Source organism: Stegodyphus dumicola, chromosome 5 (assembly GCF_044657685.1).
Source record: "Stegodyphus dumicola isolate Sdum_Otavi_A_Nest chromosome 5, ASM4465768v1".
Classification (NCBI taxonomy): domain Eukaryota; kingdom Metazoa; phylum Arthropoda; class Arachnida; order Araneae; family Eresidae; genus Stegodyphus; species Stegodyphus dumicola.
This window is the reverse complement of record NC_140772.1, coordinates 144,585,968-144,610,319: the sequence shown is the minus strand read 5'-3', so window position 1 is coordinate 144,610,319 and position 24,352 is coordinate 144,585,968. Positions and strand designations below refer to the sequence as shown.

The 24,352-nt window shown below is 31.4% G+C and overlaps 1 protein-coding gene across 7 annotated transcripts in view; it reads left to right on the top strand.

Moving 5' to 3' along the window:
* LOC146997260 (inositol polyphosphate-5-phosphatase A-like) overlaps positions 1–24,352 on the top strand; it is a 202,156-nt gene that overhangs the window by 65,357 nt on the left and 112,447 nt on the right. For 3 of the 7 annotated variants that reach the window (XM_085816253.1, XM_085816256.1, XM_085816257.1), the window contains 3 exons: positions 730–842; positions 14,330–14,433; positions 23,829–23,933. In XM_085816253.1, coding sequence (XP_085672379.1) covers positions 730–842; positions 14,330–14,433; positions 23,829–23,933 — 322 coding nt within the window. The remainder of the gene's footprint in view (positions 1–729; positions 843–14,329; positions 14,434–23,828; positions 23,934–24,352) is intronic. The other 4 variants (XM_085816254.1, XM_085816259.1, XM_085816255.1 and 1 more) reach the window with 3 other exon arrangements.

Genomic DNA, 24,352 nt, shown 5'->3' with positions numbered 1-24,352 from the left:
TTCCAAGCATGTGGCATCATTCTGGCTACTGCTATGTAAAGAATATTCTTAACATCAGCATTCAGTATGTTTAGTGACTTTAAGGATGTGATCAAAGTTCATTTCTTAACTATATTTATGTAATATAAAATGAGCTGAAAACTTACATCATCTGAGAAATCTTGTGAAGAGACCTTGCTTTGATTACAAAAATTAATCTTTATTTATGTATGTTGTATTACTCACTTGAGGAATGAACATTGGACATTTTTATTGGTTGTCACTCTAGCATCATGTATTTCATAGAACTTGTTATGTAATAATTATGTAACAGGCAGTGCAGACATTCTTTTAATATATTTTGTTAATGGAAAGTGGGAAAACTAACTGACTGGATTCTTGTGTCTCTAGGATTAGAATTATTTGATAGTTAAGCAGAGCAGGTAAATATGATTTTCAGCAAAATAATGTACCTTGTCAAAGATGTTCACATGACCACACACTTTGTTTAAATGTTTATAAAATATTTAAATAAAAATTAAATTACTTCAGTGCTATTCTGCTTTGATGTCAGTTTTGGTGAGATTATCCACAGTTAATATTTTGTTCTCTCTAAGTTTCTTGCTAAAGCATCTGTAATTGCATATTGATAAGTAATGAAATGTTATAGTGTTTTTACATTGGTTGTAGAAGTTTTTTTATTTATTCCTTTCAGGAAAGTGTTAAAGTGTATATAATTTGTATTTTTAGAGCTCTCATGACCAGTGAACAGCTGTCTCCTTTTGGTCAGTTAAGGATATTTCTTGATGAAGATATCAGATGTCCAGAAAAATATACAGTAAGAAACATAATCAGTTATTTTTGTAAGCCTTAAAAATGTTTCCTATTAAATTCTTTGTTTTCCTTGCATATTGCTTTTATTAAAAGCATTTTCATAACAAATCTTTGGTTCTTACTCTGCATTAATTTAATCCCTCTAGTTTCTTTTGATCAAATAGCTGGCAAACATATTTCAAGGGGACTACTAAACTCTTGGTGTATTGGGGTAATACTGTGGAACATGCTTATGGTTAACTAAAAATCATTTAATCTGAGGCAAAAACACAGGAAAATAGAATTACCCATATTATAATACAAGTAACAGAAAAATACTAAGCAGTTTATCTGTATTTTCACCTAATCAATCTTCAGGTTTTTTTTTTTTTTTTTGACTGTGTAAAATTAAATCATCATTAAATTAAATTAGTAATGGATCACACTTCAAAACAAAAAGAATAATGTATGAACAACACTAGTTTTTCAGTTGAAGTCGTTATGTACCAAATTTTGGCTGTGCACTTGATTTATTTCTATAAATGAGCAATTTTAACTAATAGTGTTCATATGTTCCACAGTACCTACAATTACTTTATATATTTTGCATTAAAAACCATTCCCAAAAACTATGATGTCATAAGCCATCACTTTTGTTATCACTCTTGAGATTTAGTACTTCGTAATTTTTAATGTAGATATTTTGAGTTTTTATGTATTTTTGCCTTCTCGCAAAGTGAGAACTGAATTAATTAAATGAGAAATACTCAATCGTCTGTGAAAAACTGTTTCTGTTTTGTTTTGTTTGCTTAATTTCTTTTATACATAGTTCTAGCTTTATTATAGTATTTGAATAGAACATGTAGCAACGATTAGATAATTCTTTAAATGATATACATTTTGTGCATTCTGAGTTATAATGTGAATGAAATATAATACTGTTAAGTAAACCTAGCGCCAGAGTGTCGCTATGGTAAACAAAGTGAATTTTAAAGAATGCATTTATTCTATTGTGGTTTATGCACTGTCGGCGAAGTAGGTTTAATTCAATCTAATAAGTTTAAATAAAATGCAAGAAAAAATGCGTGTAATTTAATATTCCGTACCAGGAAGTCATGTGGTGTACACATCAGATTTTTTTATTGGTATGTCAAGGGGTTCAGACGCTTATTTTATTTGTATGTCAAGAGGTGAATGTAATAATTTAATATACGAATAAGAATTATTTATTTAAAAATGGTTTGTTTTTTGTGATTTAACCTTTTTAAGTGAGTGAAATTTAATGAGAATATTAGAGGACTTGCATTTATATCCAAATCCTGTGATTTCAAATGAGTTAGGAAATTTTACTTGTATTTTTAAATTTCTCTGATTTTAAAAAAGTTTAGATTTTACACTATTAATTTCACACTATTATGAGATCTGAATATACTGTAGCCATTTTATTTGGAAATAAGACGTCTGTCAGAAAAGAATTACTTTTAATTCTTAATGAACATTTACATTTCTAATAATTTCATTATAGCTTATTTCTTTTTCATTTAAATATTAGAGAAAAATATCTGTGCTCTGAGCTTGTCATTTCACCCTTACAATGTACCGTATTTCTTCATGTATTCCCCCCTCTCCTATTTTATCTCCTAGCCTTTTAGGACCTGATTTTGAAGATTTAAAAAATATTTGCATGATTTCCTTTCCTTGCTGCATTCAAAGAACGAGCTTCCCTAAATTTTAAAATGGATTCTTCCACATGGTGATTGTTTTCATTTATACAAAGCCTTGGAAACTACTTGTGAAGGTCACACTGAACCTTTCCCTTAAATTTTTAATCCATTGTTCCCACCAAGCCAGTTTTCACCAGACAAGCCGGTTTTTAGATTTGTGATCTGAATTAATTGTCAGTTTGTCCGGTTTTTATAAAAATTATGATTAAATAAAGTAAATTTGCAAAAATATTTTTGAGTATTTTGTTGGAACAGATAATGAATATAACTTGACCTTTATCTAAACTGATCTAAAGGTTTCGAGTGACAAAATGTGAAATTTTTAATTTCTAACCTGAAAATATTTATTGTAAAGTGAATGTTAGTTTCAGTTTATAAGTTTTTAATTTCTGTTTTAATTATTCAGTCATTCAACCAGTTCTGAATATACATATATATTATAGTATATATGGTAAATGCATAAATTAAAGAAAATAAACAGTTAAAGAGATAAAATTCACAATTTTTGCCTTGTTGCTGTCTAAACCTTTTGTTTAACTTAGACAATTATAGTTTCTTTACTATTGAATTTTATAGTAAAGCAAAAGCAGACAGAGCAGTTTATTAATTTTAAAATAATTAATTAGTTCAATATTTTTAATAAATAATTATAAATAATAAATGTAATAATAGAAATATTTACTTTCTATTCACCATAAATTTGGGGAAAAATAGGTTAATTTTTTAAATTAAATATTTCATTTAAAAATATGCTGGTCAGAAGTTTCAAAAAGGTAGCAACACTGTATTGAACTTCGTGCCAGACCAATACAAGAACCAACTAGCCACAGTTTAGCAAACATGAGCGGTCAGTCAATCTAGTTTGAGTCAGCTGCACATTCAGCTTCTCTAATTATTTATGGATGATTTGAAGCCTAAGGAGTAGTAGAGAAAACAATAAGAATGTATGAGATTAAAGTTATAGATAAGTTAAAATGAAGATATCTTATTAGGTACTGTAATGCTGCTATGTATTCTTCTTGGAATGCAGGTTTCCTTTTAAAGAAATAATAATATTTACATGTTGTTTATTTATGACTACTCTTTTTCATTTCTTAATTTCTTAGCTGTAGCTGCATCGTTTGGAAATTAAATTATTCAAATTCCCCCCCCCCCTTTTTTTTTTCTCTTCTCTTTTTTTTTTTTTTTTTTTTTTTTTTTCCTGTTAGTAAAAGAAAAAGGGAAAAATATGTGAGGAAACATAGTATGTTAGTTTTATTATGTGATGTTTCATAATTTAGTTTTGTCAAATAGAGCATTTGAGTGCAAAATTTAAAAAAATGATTGTTTTAAAGGTTTTCTGAATTTTACGACAATTTCAGTTGTAAATGTTATGATGTTTGGAACTGAAATTTAATTTTAATTTTCTTTCAGTATTTATGCCTGTGCAAAATTTAAAAAATGATTGTTTTGAAGGTCTTTGGAATTTTACAATAATTTCAGTTGTAAATTTTATAAAATTTAGAACTGAAATATAATTTTAGTTTTCTTACAGTATTTATGCCTGTGTCATTCTTTTTTTGTTAGGAGATTTCAAACATAAGTATTCATTTAAATTTTTTCTAAAGCCTGCTCTTACATTTTATGAGAAATATTTTGAACATTAAACTCTAGTAGAATTGCTTTTCTTAAGTGAATCTTTGACCTGCTGTGTAAAGGATAAGCCAAGCATGAGGAACATCCAAGTCCAAATTTAATTTAATCTAGGTATTTAAGCCTCAAGTTGTAATGTAGTATGTACAGAAAATTATATATTTATATATACTCACACTGTACAGTTTCGATAATCTGCATACTTTGGGACTAATGGTTGTTCAGGTTGTGCTGATAATAGGTTATAACTTTTTGACTTTTGTTTACATTTTGCTCTTTCTAATTTCTATATTATATGTATAGATTATTTGCTCATGAATAAGTAAAATGCACTCATACCTTAATTATTTTTTAATACAGATAGATCTGTTCTTAAAAACCGGTACAAGTGTCGAAAAACATAATGGAGAGATAAAATAGGAAAATATTTTAAGGAAGTGAAGAATGCTTTTCAAAATATGCATCCGAGAATTTTGTTGAAAGGAAAACTGCATCTTTTAAAGTTATTTTTACACTCTTAAATGAGAGAAAAAGATTATTAATAAAAAATTACAAATAACTACACAGCTCACAAACACCCCCTCTTAATAAGGCTTTCCCTAAATTGAATCTGTTTGTTGATTTCAATATTATATTCTGCGTAGGCACATTTTGATTAATGACACTACCAGAATTACTAGAATTAAAATTTTAAACTTATAGGAAATCTCTCCCCTCTTTAGGCTCTTTTTCGCTATCATATTTTCTATTTTTAGAGCCAGAAGAAGCTTTACAAGGGCTGTTTTCAAAAGCATGTGTGTATTCTTCCACTGATGTAAACATGCTCATTTTGTGTAATGTAAACAAATGAACTGTGAACAGCAAAATGGCACTGAAAACACGCATAAAGGAATTTTTTAGATATGTCACGTTTTAGACTGTCATAAATTTGTATGCTAAATAAATTCAAAATTAATAACAACAGTGGAGTATGTAACCAAAATATGGATTTATATGAAGCAAAAAAGTATTCAGCATGGCGTTCAGTCCTGTGGTTGCTCTTCATTTCCTGCACACTTGTCCTCAAGGGGTTAAAGAAGCATTGTACTGCAGTTTCTGTCTTTCTTTATTTATTTAATTAGTGAAAAGGTAAATTGCTACTTTTTATTTTTATGCACATATTGCTTTAAATATTTTTACAATATTCTTTTATTCTAAAGTGCTTAACATGGTGATCTCTTGAAAGTGGAATCTCATTTAATGTTATAATGGTAGAAAACCTCTTCTTTATGATAAAGCTCATGGTTCTGATGTGACTGATTCAAGTCTCACTCTAGACATTGGCTCTTTCTCTATTAAGGTACAGAAAGTCACTATTAAAAAAAAGGCATTAATGCACTATAAGTTGCACGGCAAATGAAGAAACTTTTAATAAAATTGTAACAGCAGACACCTAATGTTTAATGATTGGTTACTTCAAAAAGTCCATATGATTATCCAAATTTGCTGTTGCAGAACATTTAACATGTGTTTTCATAATTGGTGGTAGTAGTCTTTAAGTTCAGTTCTAAGTGGTTCAGAATATTACACAGGAGAGTAGACTATTTCTGAAGCAGTGTTCAATTACATGTTATGAGCAACAATCATGCTTGTATTTATTAAACTCTGTGGTTATCTATGTTGCTGTGATATGCTATTACAGGGTTCGTACAGTCCTTAAAAGTCCTTAATATTTTGGAATCGATTTTTGGTCCTTAAAAGTCCTTAATTTTGGCCCAAATCAGTAGAAGGTCCTTAATTTTAATCATCTGAAAATTCTGTGTTGTTTTTACGACTGCCATTTTGAGTGTGAATTAGCATTTAGGAGGAATATTTTTTTTGCGATTCACTAATGTATTTTTTTTTTTTTTTTGAATGGGTTTACGGGTTGTAATTTGTTTGTATTTCTAATATTTAATCGAGTTTCATGGGATACTCGAGTTTCTAAGCAAGAAGTGAAACATCAGCATTTCGAATTTCATTTTTGGTAATAAAGAGCTCTTAAACAATTTTCGCTTTTGGGGATGTGAATTCTTTTATTAAGCAGTTCTAAATTTGACGACTTGTCAACATTTTGGCAATTTTAACGTCAGTTTATATAGAAAATTTTTAATTCTGAAATCTGGGAATTTTTCGACGATTTTTTTTTTTTTTTTAAACATTGTAACATTGATAAATTTCATTAAAATAATGGTAATATATTGAAATTATATTTTAAAAATAACATTAAAATAAACAATTTTTATTTTTCGCTGTTATATTATAAAGTTTCATTTTGGCAACTTATTATACAATATTTTAAATCTGAAAAATAAACAAGGTATAATGCTATAAAGCACATTTTACAAAACAGCTCTTAGCAAAAGCAAAGTTAGCTATGTAATTAATTAAAAAGTCTCCTTTTTAATTTTTCATAGTAAGCGTTTTTCCGATGTAATTCTCTCAGAATATTCAAAATTCTCAGAATATGCATCAGTTTTCTTTATAAAATTAATTTTATACTTTTCTCCCCCCCCTTTTTTTCCCCAAAAATATTTCTGGCTCTTTGCTGTTACAAAATTGGTTGGGATAATTTTTCTTTAGTATTTTTGACATTGCAGCTTGGAAAATTTAGAAGGATTTGAAGGCAAGATTTATAGACCCTCGATTCTAGATGATTCGAGAAATATGTGACAAAGTGAAAAATGTCTCCATGGTATAAACGCGTAATGGATGTATTTTACAGAAAGTTTGCGATTAATTTCTTACTTTTTGGAGAACGTCTGGAAGAACAATGAAGGCATAATATTTGAATGTTTTACTCCTGCTACTAGAATCTTTTTCTTAACATGTCTTCCCTTTATTTTCTGTACTTTTCACCAGACACAAGCATGGAAAATATCAAAAAAGCTTCTAATCTTATCACTTGGAAAGAAAGGAAAGATTATAGAAAGGGATTTTTTAATTAATAAAGAAATAAAAAACTTACAATTTAAAAGGTCCATCTAATATGTCTTAGTGCATCATACACAGAGCTAACACTAGAAATTTTCCCATCTGATTCAATCTCTGTGGATCCTAAATTCAACTGCATAGTACCTTTCTAAATTCTGCTTCCAATGCCTGCTCTAAATTATAAAAGTTTTGCTATTTCTAGATTTTGTTGTTTGGTGTATCACTAAATTCTAAAAATTCTGCCACACCATCTCTGTAACCGGTCTTTACCATATATATTTCATATTTCTTCTGAATTTCGTATTACTAAAGAAATTAAATTAGTCACTTTTTTCTATACATTCTAAATGCATTTAGTGTTTTTTAGAAAAACAGAAATCTTTAATTAAATCCAAAAATTCTAAAATGAAAAGGAAACATGCTGAAGAAAGAAACTGACTACATAAAGAAAATTATTCTTCAAAGATATGTGCAGTTATTATGTAAATTACCCAATTATTTATAATTTCAACCTTTACTATAATTTTCCATTTCTGTTTCCTCATATGATAGGGTTACTGAACCAGATTAAATTAAATTGTATAATCTTTGACCACTAGTCCACATTTTTAGTTTGAATTTGTGTTTAATTACGTCACCGTGAGCTGTAATAGATTTTGTTAGCACATCATTTATGCATGCATTTATGTTTTAAGTTCTTTTTAAATAAGAGGCTTATTTAAACCTTTGTCTGATATTGTAGTTACTTTCAGACTTAGTGATAATTTGCTTGACATCTGTCTGGAGGGTTTTGGACTGTTTAGCTTTTACCAGATCAAGTAAACCCTCATAGGTACATTGTGGAGTGGTTGACAAGTTAGGAGATAAAGCATGCAGAAACTAGTGAGAGCATTGGTTTGCATATTGAGGCAAGTCTCTAATTATTGTTAGAAAAGATGCTTAAAGAGAAGGCAATCAATATAAACTAGCCAAAATGTTTGAGAAGGCTTCAAATTAAAATGACGGATAAATATTTTGTTGAGTGTTGTTGTTACAAACATACATGTTTTGTAGCTTTTAATGTGTAATTTTTCTAATATTATTTAAGAATCAGTGTCATAAATTACATGTATTTTAAACTGTGAAATTTTATTAGATTTTGATTTTAATAGGGCTTTTTTAACAAATATTGTTGGAAAAAAAATTTAATAGTAGCCATGTAAATCCATAATGATTAAGGTTACCTATTTACCTAATTTAATTATTTATAACTAACTGCTTGCCCTTAGAAATTATCTCCATGTATTAAAGCGAGTTATTGCCTTTCATTAACCACTTGCGCTAAAAAGACGTGCCATGCACGTCAAGATGCTTTTGTCTCAAACCATGCCTAAAAATGAAAATAACGTGGTGCACACGTTGCCTAACAACGAGATTGTTTATTTCTCGAGTTACAGTTCTGGATTGTACTCACAGACGTGGAGCTGCGTAAATGAGACACTTTACCGCTTGTTATATTGTAGCGCATGGCACCGCAACCGTGAAGTTTAGTCGTAGCGCCAGTGGTTAATACTCACTGTGGTCACAAGATAAAACACAAAAATGTAGAAATTCAAGTAAAACTTATTCTTTGCATCTAGTGAGACTTAAAATAATACAACTTATCAACTTTGGTGCTTGAATGGCTTATTGGAACCTGAAAGTATATTAACTGGGTTACAACCCGTGAAATTCTGCACAAAGCTATGACACTAACTGCATCAAACAGAGCTTGACTAACTTTCAACACTTGCTAACCGTGCCTACAGCAGGCCTTTCAAGTTTGTTCTAATCAGCAGGTCTCTCTCTAGACAAGCAGCAGCAGTGATAATATTCAGTCTTTTGTTATGAATCATGCTGATTATGATCTTACTTCTCATTTTAACCTCTGCCGTTTGACATAAAATCTACCTGTTATTAAACCTCTAGACCAGCAGTTCTCAACCTTTTGACTACTCAACCTTTTGACTGTGTACCATCTAAACAAAAATTGAAACCCTTTAGTACCATTACTACAAAGTACTACCACCATCAATCTTGAACAAAGCGCAGATCACATAAATTTACGAGTGTTAAGAGAAAAAACTCAATCAGGATGTTGGGATTTTAACTTTTGAAAAAAATAGTTAAAAATACTTTGCTTCTTTGTGTACCACCTATTTTTTTCTTGCATACCACCAGTGGTACACGTACCACTGGTTGGGAACCTCTGCTCTAGACTGATCAAGTATGTGACAAAATGAGACATAAAAAAAATCAACATAAAGCTAACTATTAGTAAAACGTAAATGTCACTTATCTTCTTTCAAATATGTCCAACCTCTTACTTAATATTTATAAAAAACTTAATATTTATTTGTTTACCTTGTTAAAAATTTCTTTCAATGTAAGTTGTTTAAGTTGCTTTGTTCTTTGTGCTTATACTTTCTCTTTAATTCTGTAGACACACATAATCTCTTGTTTAGTTACATTGTGGATGTCCTGTAACTGCTGTTTCGAGAATTCTGACTAACTTGTCAATCAAAATTTTCTCATTTTCAGTAACTTCTCTGTAACTTTCTTCACAAACAGTAGTGGTATTTTCTGGATCTAGAACCATGCTACAGATTTTGCCATTCATTAATTGATTGATGATTGAGAAGCATTGTCATCACAATGAAAACCTTCTTTTATATTATCTTCATTTATTATTGCATATCCACATTTCTCTACAAAATCCGTTAATTGGAAAATTTCACCTTTGTTTTGTGATATCTGAAAACCTTTAAAATTAGCAGCTATCATCATCAAATTTAGCTATCCTTCACTATACATATTTGGCTATGCATCATGGGCTTGGCGATTAACGACAAGTTGTTCCGTTAAATTTTATGTTGTTTCTAATGCGCACTGAGACAATTAAGCCTGAATTGTATTAGTTTAGTTATTTATTATACTTTTGCCCATTTCTTGCACATGTGTAAGGCTTATCAGAGTTCTGAATAAATAAATTCCCACATATACTTAAGCCTTATTGAGGGCCGGCACTAGATATCTTACTGCCTGATGCAGCCTCTGTGGGTCCTAAATTCTGCGACTCGATGCAACCATATGGGCGCTGGTTCTGGGTTTATATGAATAACAAATCGGTTGTTCTTAATTCAAATAGCCCTAAATGTAATCTTTGGATCTATGAGTATCATCAACAAAATCTATGTTTAGCGTATGGAAAGAAATTGTTGGTAAATTTTTCCTCGTCAACATTTTTAGCACATTTAACTTAAATCTGTAATCATTGCCAAGCGTAATGTCAACATTAAAGGTTACCATACTCCTTTATTATTCATTTACTAACATAAAAAAATTGTTTAGGCATCGCTACATGAGTCATTACTCAATTTGTCATGTTTTGATAAACATGCAGTGATGAAAGGAAAGTACAATAAATAATGATTTGCAAAGTTGACATCAGATCAATGATGGATCTATGTGGAATGTTTCCATTTGAGATGTGTGCCTAGCAGATAGGCAGCAACAGAGCCAAATTACTGGTCATACAAATTTACACTAAAATGATTATTTCTTCAATAACAAGGTATTTTATGTAGTGTTGAAGTGAAATTAAGAATTGGGACTCTGCAGATGTTTTATTATGCGCAGAGGGGGAAATCAAATATGCATGTGTAAAGCCTACGAATAAAAAGGTTTTGGAGGTTTTTGATGTCCGAATTTTAGATCATTCCAGATGATGGACATCCAGATTTTGGATTTTGTACTGTATTTATTTGTTTACTTTATTAAACATTTCTTTCATTGTAAATTGTTTGAGTTGCTTCGTTATTTGTGCTTATACTTTCTCTTCAGTTCTATAGACGGACATAATTGTTCAGTTACAAAGTTTTGCTGTTCAAGTACTGTAGTTGGTATGTCAAGAATTCCGACTAACTTGTCGCCCACCAGCAGCCGAGTGGTAACGTTGCTGAACACTGGTAGTTCAGTCCGAGTTTCAAATCCCGCGATAGGCCTGGCTGCATTGGTGTTTTCGGGGTTTTCCTCACGTTTAACAATTATACGAGCCAGTTTCTCTTAGAAAGTCCTCCACGAAGGCATCCCTCCCCTTAGGCAGATAGCCCTAGTGTGCTTTGCCATAATTAAATACACCACATCACCACCGACTAACTTGTCAATCGAAATTTTTTCAGTTTCAATAACTTCTGTGTTCTTTCTTCACTATTGGTAGTGGTATTTTCTGGATTTAGAACCATACTACAAATTTCGCTGTCCGTTAATTGATTGATGATTGGAGCATTGTTATTGCAATGAAAAACTTCTGTTATATCATCTTTGTTTATTACCACTTCTCCACATTTCATTTAAAAATCCATTACTTGGAAAATTTAACCTTTGGTTTGAGATATCTGAAAGCCTTCACATTTGCGGCTGTCATCTTCATCATCCTTAACATGAAATGTTGGCCATAAATTATGCCAAGCAGTTTTTAAAGTATCTGAAGAGACCCAAGATCGTGTGATGCTCCAGAAAGTAGATTTTACGCTAAAATATTTCAGAAATTCTTGAATAGTCTTGCCATTGTTCAAGAAGTGTAACAAGGATTGAAAAAATTCTAATTTATATTTGCATTTTCAGCATGCACACTATTCTGATAATATCCATAGGCTGAATGATGGACGTACAATTTGGAGGAAAAAATAATACGGTTACTTTGTCTTTTGCTAAAATTTTGAGTGGCATATGAGCCAAAGAGTTGTCTACAATCAGAACAATTTTTACGTCAGGCCTCCGTAAACCAACCGAATTCTTCCAAGCCTTGGGTATGAAATAATTTTCAAACCAACCATTCATTAACACTTTTGTCACCCATGTTCTTTTATTTGCATGATATATGATGGGAAACATTTTACTCCTTTAAATTCTTGACGTCCTGTATTTTTTCCAATTACGAAAAGTTTACACTTGTGCGTTCCTGCAGCATCCGCACATGCAAAAATTGTTAATCTCGCTTTGAAATCTTCGACACGAGTTAAAGTCTTTTCTGTAAAGGTGTCCAAGGTAATTTACGGTACATATTGCTCTAAAAGACCAGTTTCATCTGTGTTGCAAATTTGTTCTGGAGATAACTTTTAACTAATGAGTTCAATGAATTCATCTGCAAATAGTTCATCATAATTGTTTCACCTGAAATTCTTAATTGCCTTATACTATGGCGATTTTTAAATTTAGTTAACCAACCTGTCGAATATGTTTAGTTTGTAAGTTCATTTCTTAGTCAAATAATTTAGTTTGAGCCATTAGCATTTTATCCGTCAATAGCATGCCTCGCTGTGACACCGTCTGACCCATTCAGTCATCACTTTGCCATAATCTTCACTTTTTGCATAACGAATAATTTTTCTGTTATGCGAGTTTGTTATGATATGTTTGTGGGTGTTGGAATCCACAAAAAATTCAAAAAGTTTCTTTTTCTGTTATCTTATGTCATATACAGTTGGCTTTCAAATGCCATACTCCTCGCATAATTTTGAGACAGGTATACCTTTATCCATTTTTTGCAGCAATTCCATTTTTTGTTTATTGGACTTCGAAGTAGGTTTTCGCCTTTTAGATCCTGTTGCAACTCCAGAATCAGTAACTCTTTTCGACATAATTGAAAGTTGAAACTTTAATTTTTTATAAAATTGCTGTAATAAAAATAGCCTGCAAAAAAATAATAAGCTGGATAAACTAGAAGGTTAAGGAACTGCACAAGCTGCTACATGAATTGAAATTCCTTGGAATCGGAATCATTTTAGCCTAATTTAATAGCGTCCGCCATACATTATTGGCTATGTATTATGAAATTGATGATGAAAGACAAGTTGTTCCGCTTAATTTAGTCTTGCCTCTATAGCACACTGAGGCAATTAAGCCATAATTATTAGTTATTTATTATACTCATGTCTATTTCTTACACATGTTTAAGGCTTATCGGAGTCCTGAACAAATAATTCCCGCAGATACTTGAGGCTTATCAAGGGCCAGCACTAGATATCTTATCGCCTGGTGCAGTCTCCATGGGTCCTAAAGTCTCCTACCATGCACTTCCCCCCAAGTTCTAAATTTTTGCCACCCCTAAATTTTGGATCCCAGAGCTTTCTTTAAATTCCAGATATCCTTTTATCCCTTAATTTTGTTGCTCGGTGCTTCTCTAAATTCCAACAATCTTGTCTTCCATATATTCTGCCTCCAGGTTCGGCCATACAATCTCGGGTGCCGGCTCTGAGTTTATGTGTTAAACAATTAGCACTACATGTAATCTTTTGGCCTATGAGCATCATTAACAAAATCTATTTTTAGCATATGGAAAGACATTTTTGTTAAATTTTTCGTCGTCAACATTTAGCGCATCTGTAATCATCGCCAAGCGTAAATGTCAACATGAAAGGTTTCCATACTCCTTGTTATTCAGTTACTAATATAAAAATATTGTTTAGGCATCGTTGAATGAGTCATTACTCATGTTGTCGTGTCTTGATAAACATACGGTTATGAAAGTAAAATATAATAAATAATAATTTGCCAGATTGGCATCAGAGATATAAAAGTTTTAAAATCAACAATGTTTTTACGTAGAATGTTTCTGTTTGAGATGTATGCCAAGTAGATACACATATACGGAGCCAAATTATTGATTACACAAATTTATGCTAAAATGATTGTTTCTTCAATAACAAGGTATTTTATTTAGTGCCGAAGTGAAATTGAGAATCGGGACTCTCTACATGTTTTATTATGGGGAAAACAATCAAATGTGCATGTATGAAGCATAAAAAAAATTCGTAAAGAATAAATTTTGTTGGTGGCTTTGAGGTCCAGAGTTTAGATTATTCCGTATATTGGAGTAGAGATCTCAGACTTTGTACTGTGTTTAATCTGAAGGCTACAATTTATATTTTGTCTCTTATGAGGTGCAGAACATGAGTTAACAATTTTACTCAAATGGCTGGGGCCCAAACAATTTAAGAATTACTAATCTGGAATACTGGTTTTACTGAAAATGATATGTTGTATATAATTTTATGCATAAAATAAAAAGATCTTAAAAAAAGTGCTCTGCTTTTATGATTTGTTACATGTGTATTTTTATTGTAATAAATCACACTTATGTGCACCATTTGTATGCACAGTATATTTTAAATAAAATAATTTAAATCATGATATTTTTACTTGTCTAGGCCACAAGTACTTACCTTTGACAGGGAAAGAAGTTTATATTGGAAGTATTGAGCATTTTGGAATGAAAGAAAAATCAAAATTTCCCACAGAGATATTTCCTGAGGTAACATTATTTCGTTAGTTTCTGCTTTTTTCATTGGGGAAACGCCGAGTCACATGCAAAGAATTTTTTTTTCCCAAAATTTTGAAATAATTACTGTGATATATATATAATAGGCAGTGTAATGTAGAAAGTGCTGTGATACATCTAAAGGACACCTGCTTAAAAATTTATCTTTCTCATTTTTCTGCAGCGGGGCCCACCAGCGGCCAAGCGGTAAAGTCGCTGAACACTGGAAGTTCGGTCGGAGGTTCGAATCCTGCTAACGGGCTGCCTGCATGGACGTTTTCGTGGTTTTCCCCATGTGTAATGTGTATACGAGTCACTTTCCCTTAGAAAGTCCTCCACGGAGGCATCCCTCCTCTTAGGCAGATAGCCCTAGTGTGCTTTGCCATCATTAAATACACCACACACCACCATTTTTCTGCATTGCTTCAATTTTTTAATTATTATATTTAATGATTGAAAGCAATGCTTTATGTTGCATTTACCCCTTCCCATGCCATTTACCTCGACGAAACTTGGGCTCAAGTGTTATGGGTCAATGTTTGGTAAACAAGCCAGACTGATGCTTGAGAACAATCACAATACAAGCCGAAGCATAAATGCCTGTATTATACTCACTTTTGTGCGATACTGGTGGCGTGGAAGTAAACTTTAATCCTTCATAGATATTATAAATATATTTTGTAATAAATAACAGTTTCAAAATTATATTTCATAAATAAATAATACTTCAAGTAAGTAAACTTTAGTAGAAGTAAACTTTAATTCTTCTGCCATTTGCAGATATTATAAATATATTATATTTTTAATATATAATTTTAATAAAAATTATATCATTTATACAGTCAAAAGTCGTTAATTCGGACACCCATAATCGGGAATGATCTATCCGGACCACAAAGCTACAAACTTTCTGCTCATGCGTCGTATTGACGCATGCGCGTAAGACCTTTACGGCTGCGAATATGCCTGTGCGCATGCGCAAAATATGTTTACGAATGCACTTAATGCGCAAAATATGTTTACTAATGTATAACGGACGGTATAAGCTAAGCTAAAATGATCTAATTCAGTTATTGTTGCAGATTGCATTGTTCCTTAATCTTCAAATTGGATTCGGCTTATTATTTTTTGCAGACTGTTAGAGCAATTTTATAAAAGTAAGCTTGAACTTTCGATTATGTCAAATAGAATTTCTGATATATATTTACTAATATGTAAAGGATCTACAAAGCGAAAGTATGTTTCGAAGTCTATTAAACAAAAAGTGGAATTGCTGCAAAAAATGGATAAAGGCATATCCTTTGTTTATCTAAACTTTAACGTTTGTTTATCTAAACTTTGTTTATCTTTAACGCGCGCTCAATGAATTGGAAGTTGATCTGTCAGCACTATCGTTATCTTCAGGGCAGATGTTTTTATTTTATTTGGGTTATAATTCCTTATTAAATGTAGTATTTCATCTCGATGTACTCCATCTTTGATATGATTTAAATTAAATTCCTCGTCATTATAATTCGCTTCCGATAGCGAAGAAAGTGACAGAGGTTATTGAAAACGAAAAAATTGCTGTTGAGAAATTAGTCGGTATTCTCGACACAGCAATTATAGGACTTGAACAGTGGAACTTTGTAACTGAAGAAGAAATTATGTCTGTTTATAGAATTAAAGAGAATGTATTATCACATAAAAAACGAAGCAACTTAAGCAACTTACATTGAAAGAAATGTTTAATAAAGTAAAAAAATAAATATTAAGTTTTTTTTTTGTAAATTTTGATACCCTTTAAATCATAATTGTTCTTTATTTCACAATTGTTCTTTATTACGGTTTCATATTTTTAATTTTATAATCTCTGCATGCCATCTTACCAGATTTAAACTGATGATCTATAATCCGGAATCGCCGAAGTCCCGACGAGTCCGGATTAACGACTTTTGACTGTATAATAAAAATTTGTGACTAACTCATGTAGTGTACTGATAGGAGCTAACATTGGGTTACAACCATGAAATTACGATGTTAATGCTCACTAGCCCAGCTTTCTTTCCACAAGCCTGAATCGTGATGTTTATGTGTGGCTCTGCTTTCTGTTCTCGAGCCTGTCTCATGATGTTTATGTTTGGGACAAAATCTGAATCATGAGTAGTCAGATTTGTTAAAGCATGTGAAGCGGTTAAATAAATATTCATTTTTTTTTTGTAGTTAACATAGTAAATCAAGATATAAAACCTCCCATTTAACCATATATTATATATTTTATGGTCAGGTATTTTTAAAACTCAGTTATTAATAATAACAAACCACTTCAAATTAATAATTTATGAGAGTTTATCACATGAATCGTTTGTTATTAATAATTACCATCAATGAAGGGAAGTGTAACAATTTTCAGTGGGTTCCTTTTGAGATTTGCCATTATGCATGAGTGTGATTTTCCTGCATCAACACCTAACGAAATTGCAAATGTACAATAGCGGTGGTGAACACTCATGTTTGTTTTTGCCTGTTGGCCACAACTGAATAAAATCTACTGTAGGCACTTACATTTTTCAAAACACTCACATATACTTTACATTCAACATTCCCAAATGTTCTGTGTTCTGCTGTGTCTCAATTTGGTACTACTTTCGTCAGTTGCTAGCATACACATAAATGTTTCCAAATTTTGACAAATTTTACTCTCTTTGTAAGCACAGTGGATGATGATTTAGATTTCAGAGGGCACATTTTGATGATGGTTTTGATATGCTAAAATCGAAAAAAGAAAAAAAATTCTCAGTTAGAAGGGTTTTTTTTTTTTTTTTTTTTTTTTTCCCAAGAGAGAGAAGGAAAATGAAGAGAAGACTTCTGGTAAATAACCAGAAGATTATCATTGACTATCAAGGTATGATATTGTTAAGAATTGGTTGTGTTAAAAAAACATATTGCTGCAGCTAAAAATAAAAAAGACCTAATTATACTTTATGCTTTTCTGGAGGCCATGGAGGGTGCAATAGAATGATAAAAATGCTTAAGACAAAATATAAGCAGATTGTGATTAAAATTGATATATTTAAATCTTTGTGAATTTTGTCAAAAGAAACAATTCGTTCCAAGAAAAAGTTTTTTTGTTTGTTTATTTTGTTAAAAGCATTAAATTGAATCCAAGGTGTCAAGTTGATCTTACTGATTTACAGTCGGAAGCGAATAGAGACATTAAGTTTATAACGGTTTAACGAGACCATGTAATGAAAATTGTTCAGTAAAGGGCATTAAAAGCAAGTTAAGTTACCTATCATCTGCTGGATGTGTTCACGATATGGAGAGCTAAGACTGACAATGGTAAATAATTTGCTAATAAAAATATTGAAACAAGATATTGAAGAGGTTGGAAATTGCTGAGTTGGAAACAAACATACAAAGTGGTCAGAAGGCATAAAGTTTATTCAATTTGTGAGAAATGGAGCACATTGCTTAGAAAGAGATCACAGCACATATGAAGCTATATTTAGCTGTAAAGCTAAAGTATACTTAGCTTTACAGCTAAGTATACCTACTTGCCACTTAATAGCCTTGCCACTTTACTACTTGCCACTTTATACCTACTTGCCACTTAATAGGAATTGAAGATGAAGAATACCTGGCATTATTAAGAGTCTAAGACTGATATCCATCCTCAGAAAGTAATCTCAGTCAAGGATAAAGATACTGGTGCAATGAATATGGAAGTTGAACTGGATGATTTGAATGAAGACTGGGAGGTAGTGACTGTTGCAGATGTAATGAAAAACAGAAATAAGAGTGTTGGGAAAATAGAAAAGGAGCAACATAATTCTGAAGTGGAAAAGAGAAAGAATTGTTGAAGTCTCAAAAAATATTCAAGAAATTCAGCGCTGTGCTAAACTGTCACCAAATAAGCAAGAAGAAAACATGTTAGCACTTTTTAAGTTAAAACCTGCAGCTGCTAATTTAGGAGAAACCGTTTGGATAAAAATACCAGAGGGATGGCATGGGAAAGGCTGATAAGGTGAATTATAGCTGTTACAATTTTTAAACAAAATGAAAATAATTTAAGCTCAAAACATGGCATTTTAAACCAACTTCTAACCAAAGAATTATTCTAGTGTATGCTAGGAAGCTTTTATTTTAGTCAATAAAGTTACAAATATTAAAATAAGTAAGAAAATGTGCTCATAAGAAATTTACGTAGTCAGGGATTTCAATATTGTAATTGCACAAGTAATGGTAGCCCAAATCGCTACAGTGAAAAATTCAGAAACCCTCCGTAACTTCATATTTCACAGTCGTTAATCATTTCTTTAAAATGTAATAGCAGTGTGTTTATAATTCAATTTATTTGCATTTTTTGTTGCTGTAAGGTGTTCATAATATAATTTATTTGATGTAGTAAATAATGAATGTATCTTACAAATAACAGTAATCATTGTTATAAAACATTTTTTTTCCCATTGATTGAATTTCACTGCTAAGAAAAATGCTAAAGTATGTAATAAATAACAGTAATCATTGTTGTAATACATTTTTTAATTTCATGCATGTTTGCATGACATTAAAATTTCATTAGAGTTTGAAATTTATGTTTAGTATGCTTAATTATTTGCATTGACCAAACCCCATTGATGATTATAAATATTTATTAGTAAATGTGATTATTTTGTGTTATTTATCACATTAAACCAACAACTGGATTATTATTAATAATCGCTGGATTTTTTACTTTGACCATAATATATGCAATGAATACAAGTAGGAATATATACTGTAGGGTAATTGAAATGCCAAAGAGATTAAGCTGTTCATCTGCTGAAATTTAGTTTTTTTATATTTTCTAATTTTGATGAGTCACTGTCAGTTGTATTGCTCAATAATGAATTTCTGGTAAAATTGTTGTATCTGAAAGGCAAATCAGCTGTTTCAGCTTTGTAACAATTTCATATGCTAAAACAGGTGAAAATATGCCTAGGCTATATGACTGTAACAAAACTAAAAATTCTTGTACTTTGCTTTAGGGAATCTAGGGTTTGGCTCATCGAGGTTGCAGTGGCTGTCTGTCATTGGTCTTATCTTAAGTTGTGGCACCACAGATTCAGGCTGTAGCAACGCAATCAGCAAATTACGTAGCATAATATCCAGAAGAAAGATCACATCAGCGTAAATGTTGCACTTGAGGAAAGTCGCAAGAAAAAGAAAAAAAAAACTACGAGGAAATGAAACTCAACCTAAACAGTATACTAAATTAAAATGTGTGTGACATGTCCTTGAATATTATAGTTGCAAAATCTTCGCCTGTTTCATGATATCTGTGATATCAGTTAAGAAAAATGCTTCGAATAAAACCTTAAGGATAAATTATAGATCCTCTTCTGTCTGACCAAAGTATTTTTCTTAAATTCTAACCTGATAAATCACACTGTGTTTCATATGCTGGGAAATACAGTATCTTGAGATGTTGCAATCCGTGTGACTGAAATTTGTTGCCAGAGTTCTATCATTTGCAGCTGCTGGTAGTCTCTGTTATTCCAGTGTGTGCAGTATTTGTATACCAGACATGTTCATTTGGGAAAACATCTAGTGAATCCAACAGTCAAGGCAGAATTGAACCTTTTGTGTGTTGCTGAAGTATTGACATTGATTGCTTCCATGATTATGCATTACCTTGCTGTAAGGTAATTCTGAAGTCCTTGTGAAGATATGGGAAAAACCACAGTTTTTTTCATGTCTGTAATGTAACTCTGGCTAGTTAGTTTATTGTATGCTTTCTTGACACAAGCTTAACTCATATCAAATGGCACCCAACGAAGCAGGTCGTTTCGACGCCAAAGCAGTTTGACACCATATTTTTTTAGTATTTTTATTTATTTATAGAATAAATATGAAATTATATAAGTAAGTAATATGACTGATTTTTATTTATTGAATTAGCAATTGTTTGCATGCATATTTGAAATAAATATATGTGTGTATATGTGTGAAAGTGTTCTAGATTTTTGTTTGTGTTCCAGATTAATGAGAAACTCCCTTGCCAACGTCAAGGCCCCGGGACATGAAGGAGGTTTTTTTTTTTTTTTATTTATTTATTTCAGAAAACAGCATCAAAATTGCAAAATACGCAAATGGTAAAAAAAACATATGGTTACAAAGTAGTTATATTATATTGCAGACAAATATAATTACAGGTAAATAAGATTGCACATAAATAAGATTAGAGATAAATTAGATTACATCACAGAACCGTTATTATACTAATCCATTGCAAAGTTATGCGTCACACTTTTCAGGTGTTCCATTATTTCTCGGATTTTCAAAATCTTCAACTATTACTTTAATTCTCATATCAGCTTGCAGATACCGATTCCACTTGTGCGGCGGTTCATCTCCACGTACAAATTGTTCATAACATTGATCAATTGATTTTTGAATACGCCTGAGACCATCTATGAATTCCCATAATGTGGGGTGTGAAACACCAAATGATGATAACACCAAATTTATTTGAATGATGGTGCAAACTTATTCTAAAAATAAATAAAAATATTAAAAGTATGGCGTCAAACAAGAACAAAAAAAAGTATGGTGTCAGACTGACCCCGCGTCGAAACGACCTCATGTTGAATTGAGCACACATCAAAATGCTGGCGTCGATCTGACCTGTACAGGGCACCCCATACTATACCTCCTACTGCTGGACCTGTAGGATTCATACAGTAAAATTCTAAGAAGCACTTCCTACTGTGGAGGCATCTGTATATTTGTCTACCTTGATATTGCATGTAGAAGCAGAATTTGTCTGAGAAATGTCATTCTGTTCATATAATCGCATGCACCACTCTGTTCACAAATGAAGGTCATATGCTGCTGCACCATTAAAGGTAGGCGGAGGAGTAGCAACTGTGCCATACACTGTATACCCTCTGCTAAGGTATGCGATGTGGCCATGTGTTCTCCACAACCCATTCACACAAGCTCTGTTGAACAATAATGCAATGAGGTTGTTGTGAGCTTGCAGTCCTTTGTAAAGCTTGATTTGATGGAGTGAAAAGGGCCCACCAGTGGCGAAACGGTAATTTGGTCCAAGGTTTGAATTCTGTGAATGGGCTGTTTGATGGCAGATTTCGCCATCTGTTAATCGACTAATTGAAGCATTGTTATTGCAATGAAAAATGTCTGTTATATCATCTTTGTTTATTATTACTTTTCCACATTTCTTTACAAGTTCCATTAATTGGAAAATTTTGCCTTCTGCTTATGTATAATTTTTGTGATTGTTGTAATCATCATCACTGTGAAATATGGCAGCTAGCAATAAATTATTCCAAGCATTTCTAAATATATCTTCAGACACATCTTTCTATGACCAATGATGTCCAATGATCCACGAAGCAGATTTTATGTCAGTGTACTTGAAAAATTCTTGAATGGCCTTGTTACTGTTCTGAAAATTCAACATAGGTTTTAAAAAGACTTTCTTACATCTGCATCAGTGTACAAAGCACTCTGATACTCATTGGGCAAATGATTTATGTTTAATTTGGAGGAAAGAAAAAGATGGAGACATTAGCTAAAACATTAAGTAACGTATGAGCCAAACAGTTGTCTATAAGTGCTAAAATTTTGCATCATCCGATAAATCAACTAATTTCAAACGTTGCTGAGTATCTGGTATGAAATTATTTTCAAAATCAGTCATTTGTTAATGTGTCTGTCATTCATGCTTTTATATTTAAGCGATGATAGAGAAAATTTTACTCTTTCAAATGTCAAAGTTGTGTTATTCCCAATTGTGTAAAGTTTAAATTTGTGCATTCCTGTAACGTTTGCTCATACCAGAACGATTAGTCTCGCTTTGGAATCTTTGACACAAGGTTAGGTCTTTTCTGTAGAGGTAGCTCGGGTATTTCAAAATTCATATATTACCAGGCAAGACCAGTTTCATCACAGCAATAAATTCTGGAGATATCTTTCATTCTTAATGAGTTTGGTTTATACACATGGATCAGCTGAAGCTTTATTGCCTGAAATTTTGAACTGCCTCATGCCATGGTGATTTTTAAATTTGGTTAACCGACCTGTTGAATATACGAATTAAGCTTTTAACTTCATCATCATTAAATATTTTGCCTACAGCCATTAGCAATGGACTGTCAATGATGCAGCATCGCTATCTCATCTATTCAATCATCACTTTTGTCATAATTGTCATTTTTAGAATTATGAATAGTTTTTTTGTTATTCATTGTTGTTCTATTGACTCTCCAGTGCCATATTCCTAACATAAGTTCTAACTTTAATTTTAATAGTGCAGCACCAATTATACCAGATCTAAAAAATAATAAGCTGAATCAAATTAAAAAGTTAAGAAAGAGCACAATTTGCAATGTTAACTGAAATTCCTCAGAATCAAATTCCTCCTCCTGTTGCTATGCCAGTGAACAGAAACTAGGATGAGCGACATCCTGCTCCCAAAAAATATGTCTTGGACATTCAGTTATTGTTTATGTTAAAAAATAAATTATATTGTTAAAAAGAATGCTAATGCCCCCACAACCATTCAAGGGCAAAAAGTGTAGTCATAGCCACTTAGCCAGCAGGTGTTTGAATGTTATGAGTAGGAATCTCAGTTAGTCAATGAGAAAAATCATTGTTATGGAACAGCTTCTTCTTCTTCTTTTTTTTTTTTTTTTTTTTTTTTTTTTTTTTTTTTTTTTTTTAAGTTTTATACTCTCCATTCCAATACTTTGTAAGAAAAAAAAATCTTAAAAAATTGCTGAAGGCTGTTCTGAAGTCCAGATATTAGATCATTCCGAATATGAAAAATCCAGATTTTGGACCAGATTTATAAATGCTGTATTAAAGTAAATTGGTTGAGCACTTTTTGTAGAAAGCATGAACAATATCATTTCTAGTATTGGAATTAAAATTTTGGACCTTAAATCAAATTTAAAAAATACTCATGTATAGAAATTTATTCCCATTTCATTAAAAATTTATCTCATATACAAGTTTGAAATGTTTAAATTGCATTTATTTAATATAATTCTTAGACTTCTGGTTTGATTACAATATTAAAAAATTTAAATGTAATATCCTTTGTTAAATTTGACAGAGTACTGCTTAGAAAACAGAAATCTTAGAAATTAAGTTAGAAAAAGTGTGTTGGAATATTACATGGTCTACATAATGATAAGAAAATATTGTTAGGAGGTTTTGAATATGATAGTTTTATAAAAATTAATAGACAGCAATTCATTGGTACTACTTTCCACATCTTGACTCTAAAACATATTAAACACTTAATTCTAAAATATGCTGTATGCACATTATCTTTTGTTTTTACTAAGGTGTTTGATATTTGTTAAGTTACTTTTTTTTGTTTCATTTTCTGTTTTTAGAGTAAGGGAGTCATGAGAACACGCTGGAGTATTGGTCATACAATCTTTGATCTAGTCAATATAAATCTTTTTCATGATTCATCAAATTTCATAGCCATGGAAGATGTAAGTTTTGTTTAAATGATTTTGCTGAAACTTTTGCAAAAATTATGCTTTTATGTTTAATCAGATTTGCATGAAAACAAGGGGGAGTCTGAAAGATACTGCCATATAATGTAACTGGAAATTTAAGGGGAAGTTGAGTAATATGTTTCATGTGCCTTGCGAGTTGTTATTGGATTCGAAAATCTGTTTAATACATTTAGTTTTGACATTATTAATGTGCTTTTCTCTCTTTTTTTCATTCATGATTTTGATATCAGGCTTGAATGCTTATGGGGGATGGTGAAGACCAGTTTTTATTCTATGAAACTAAGAAATTTTAATGACATTCATTAGGGAATTACCGTGGGATTCAGTCCATGCTGCTTGTTGTGTGTTGCTGTGTAACGGAGAACATGATCCAACTGATGCATGTGTGCATT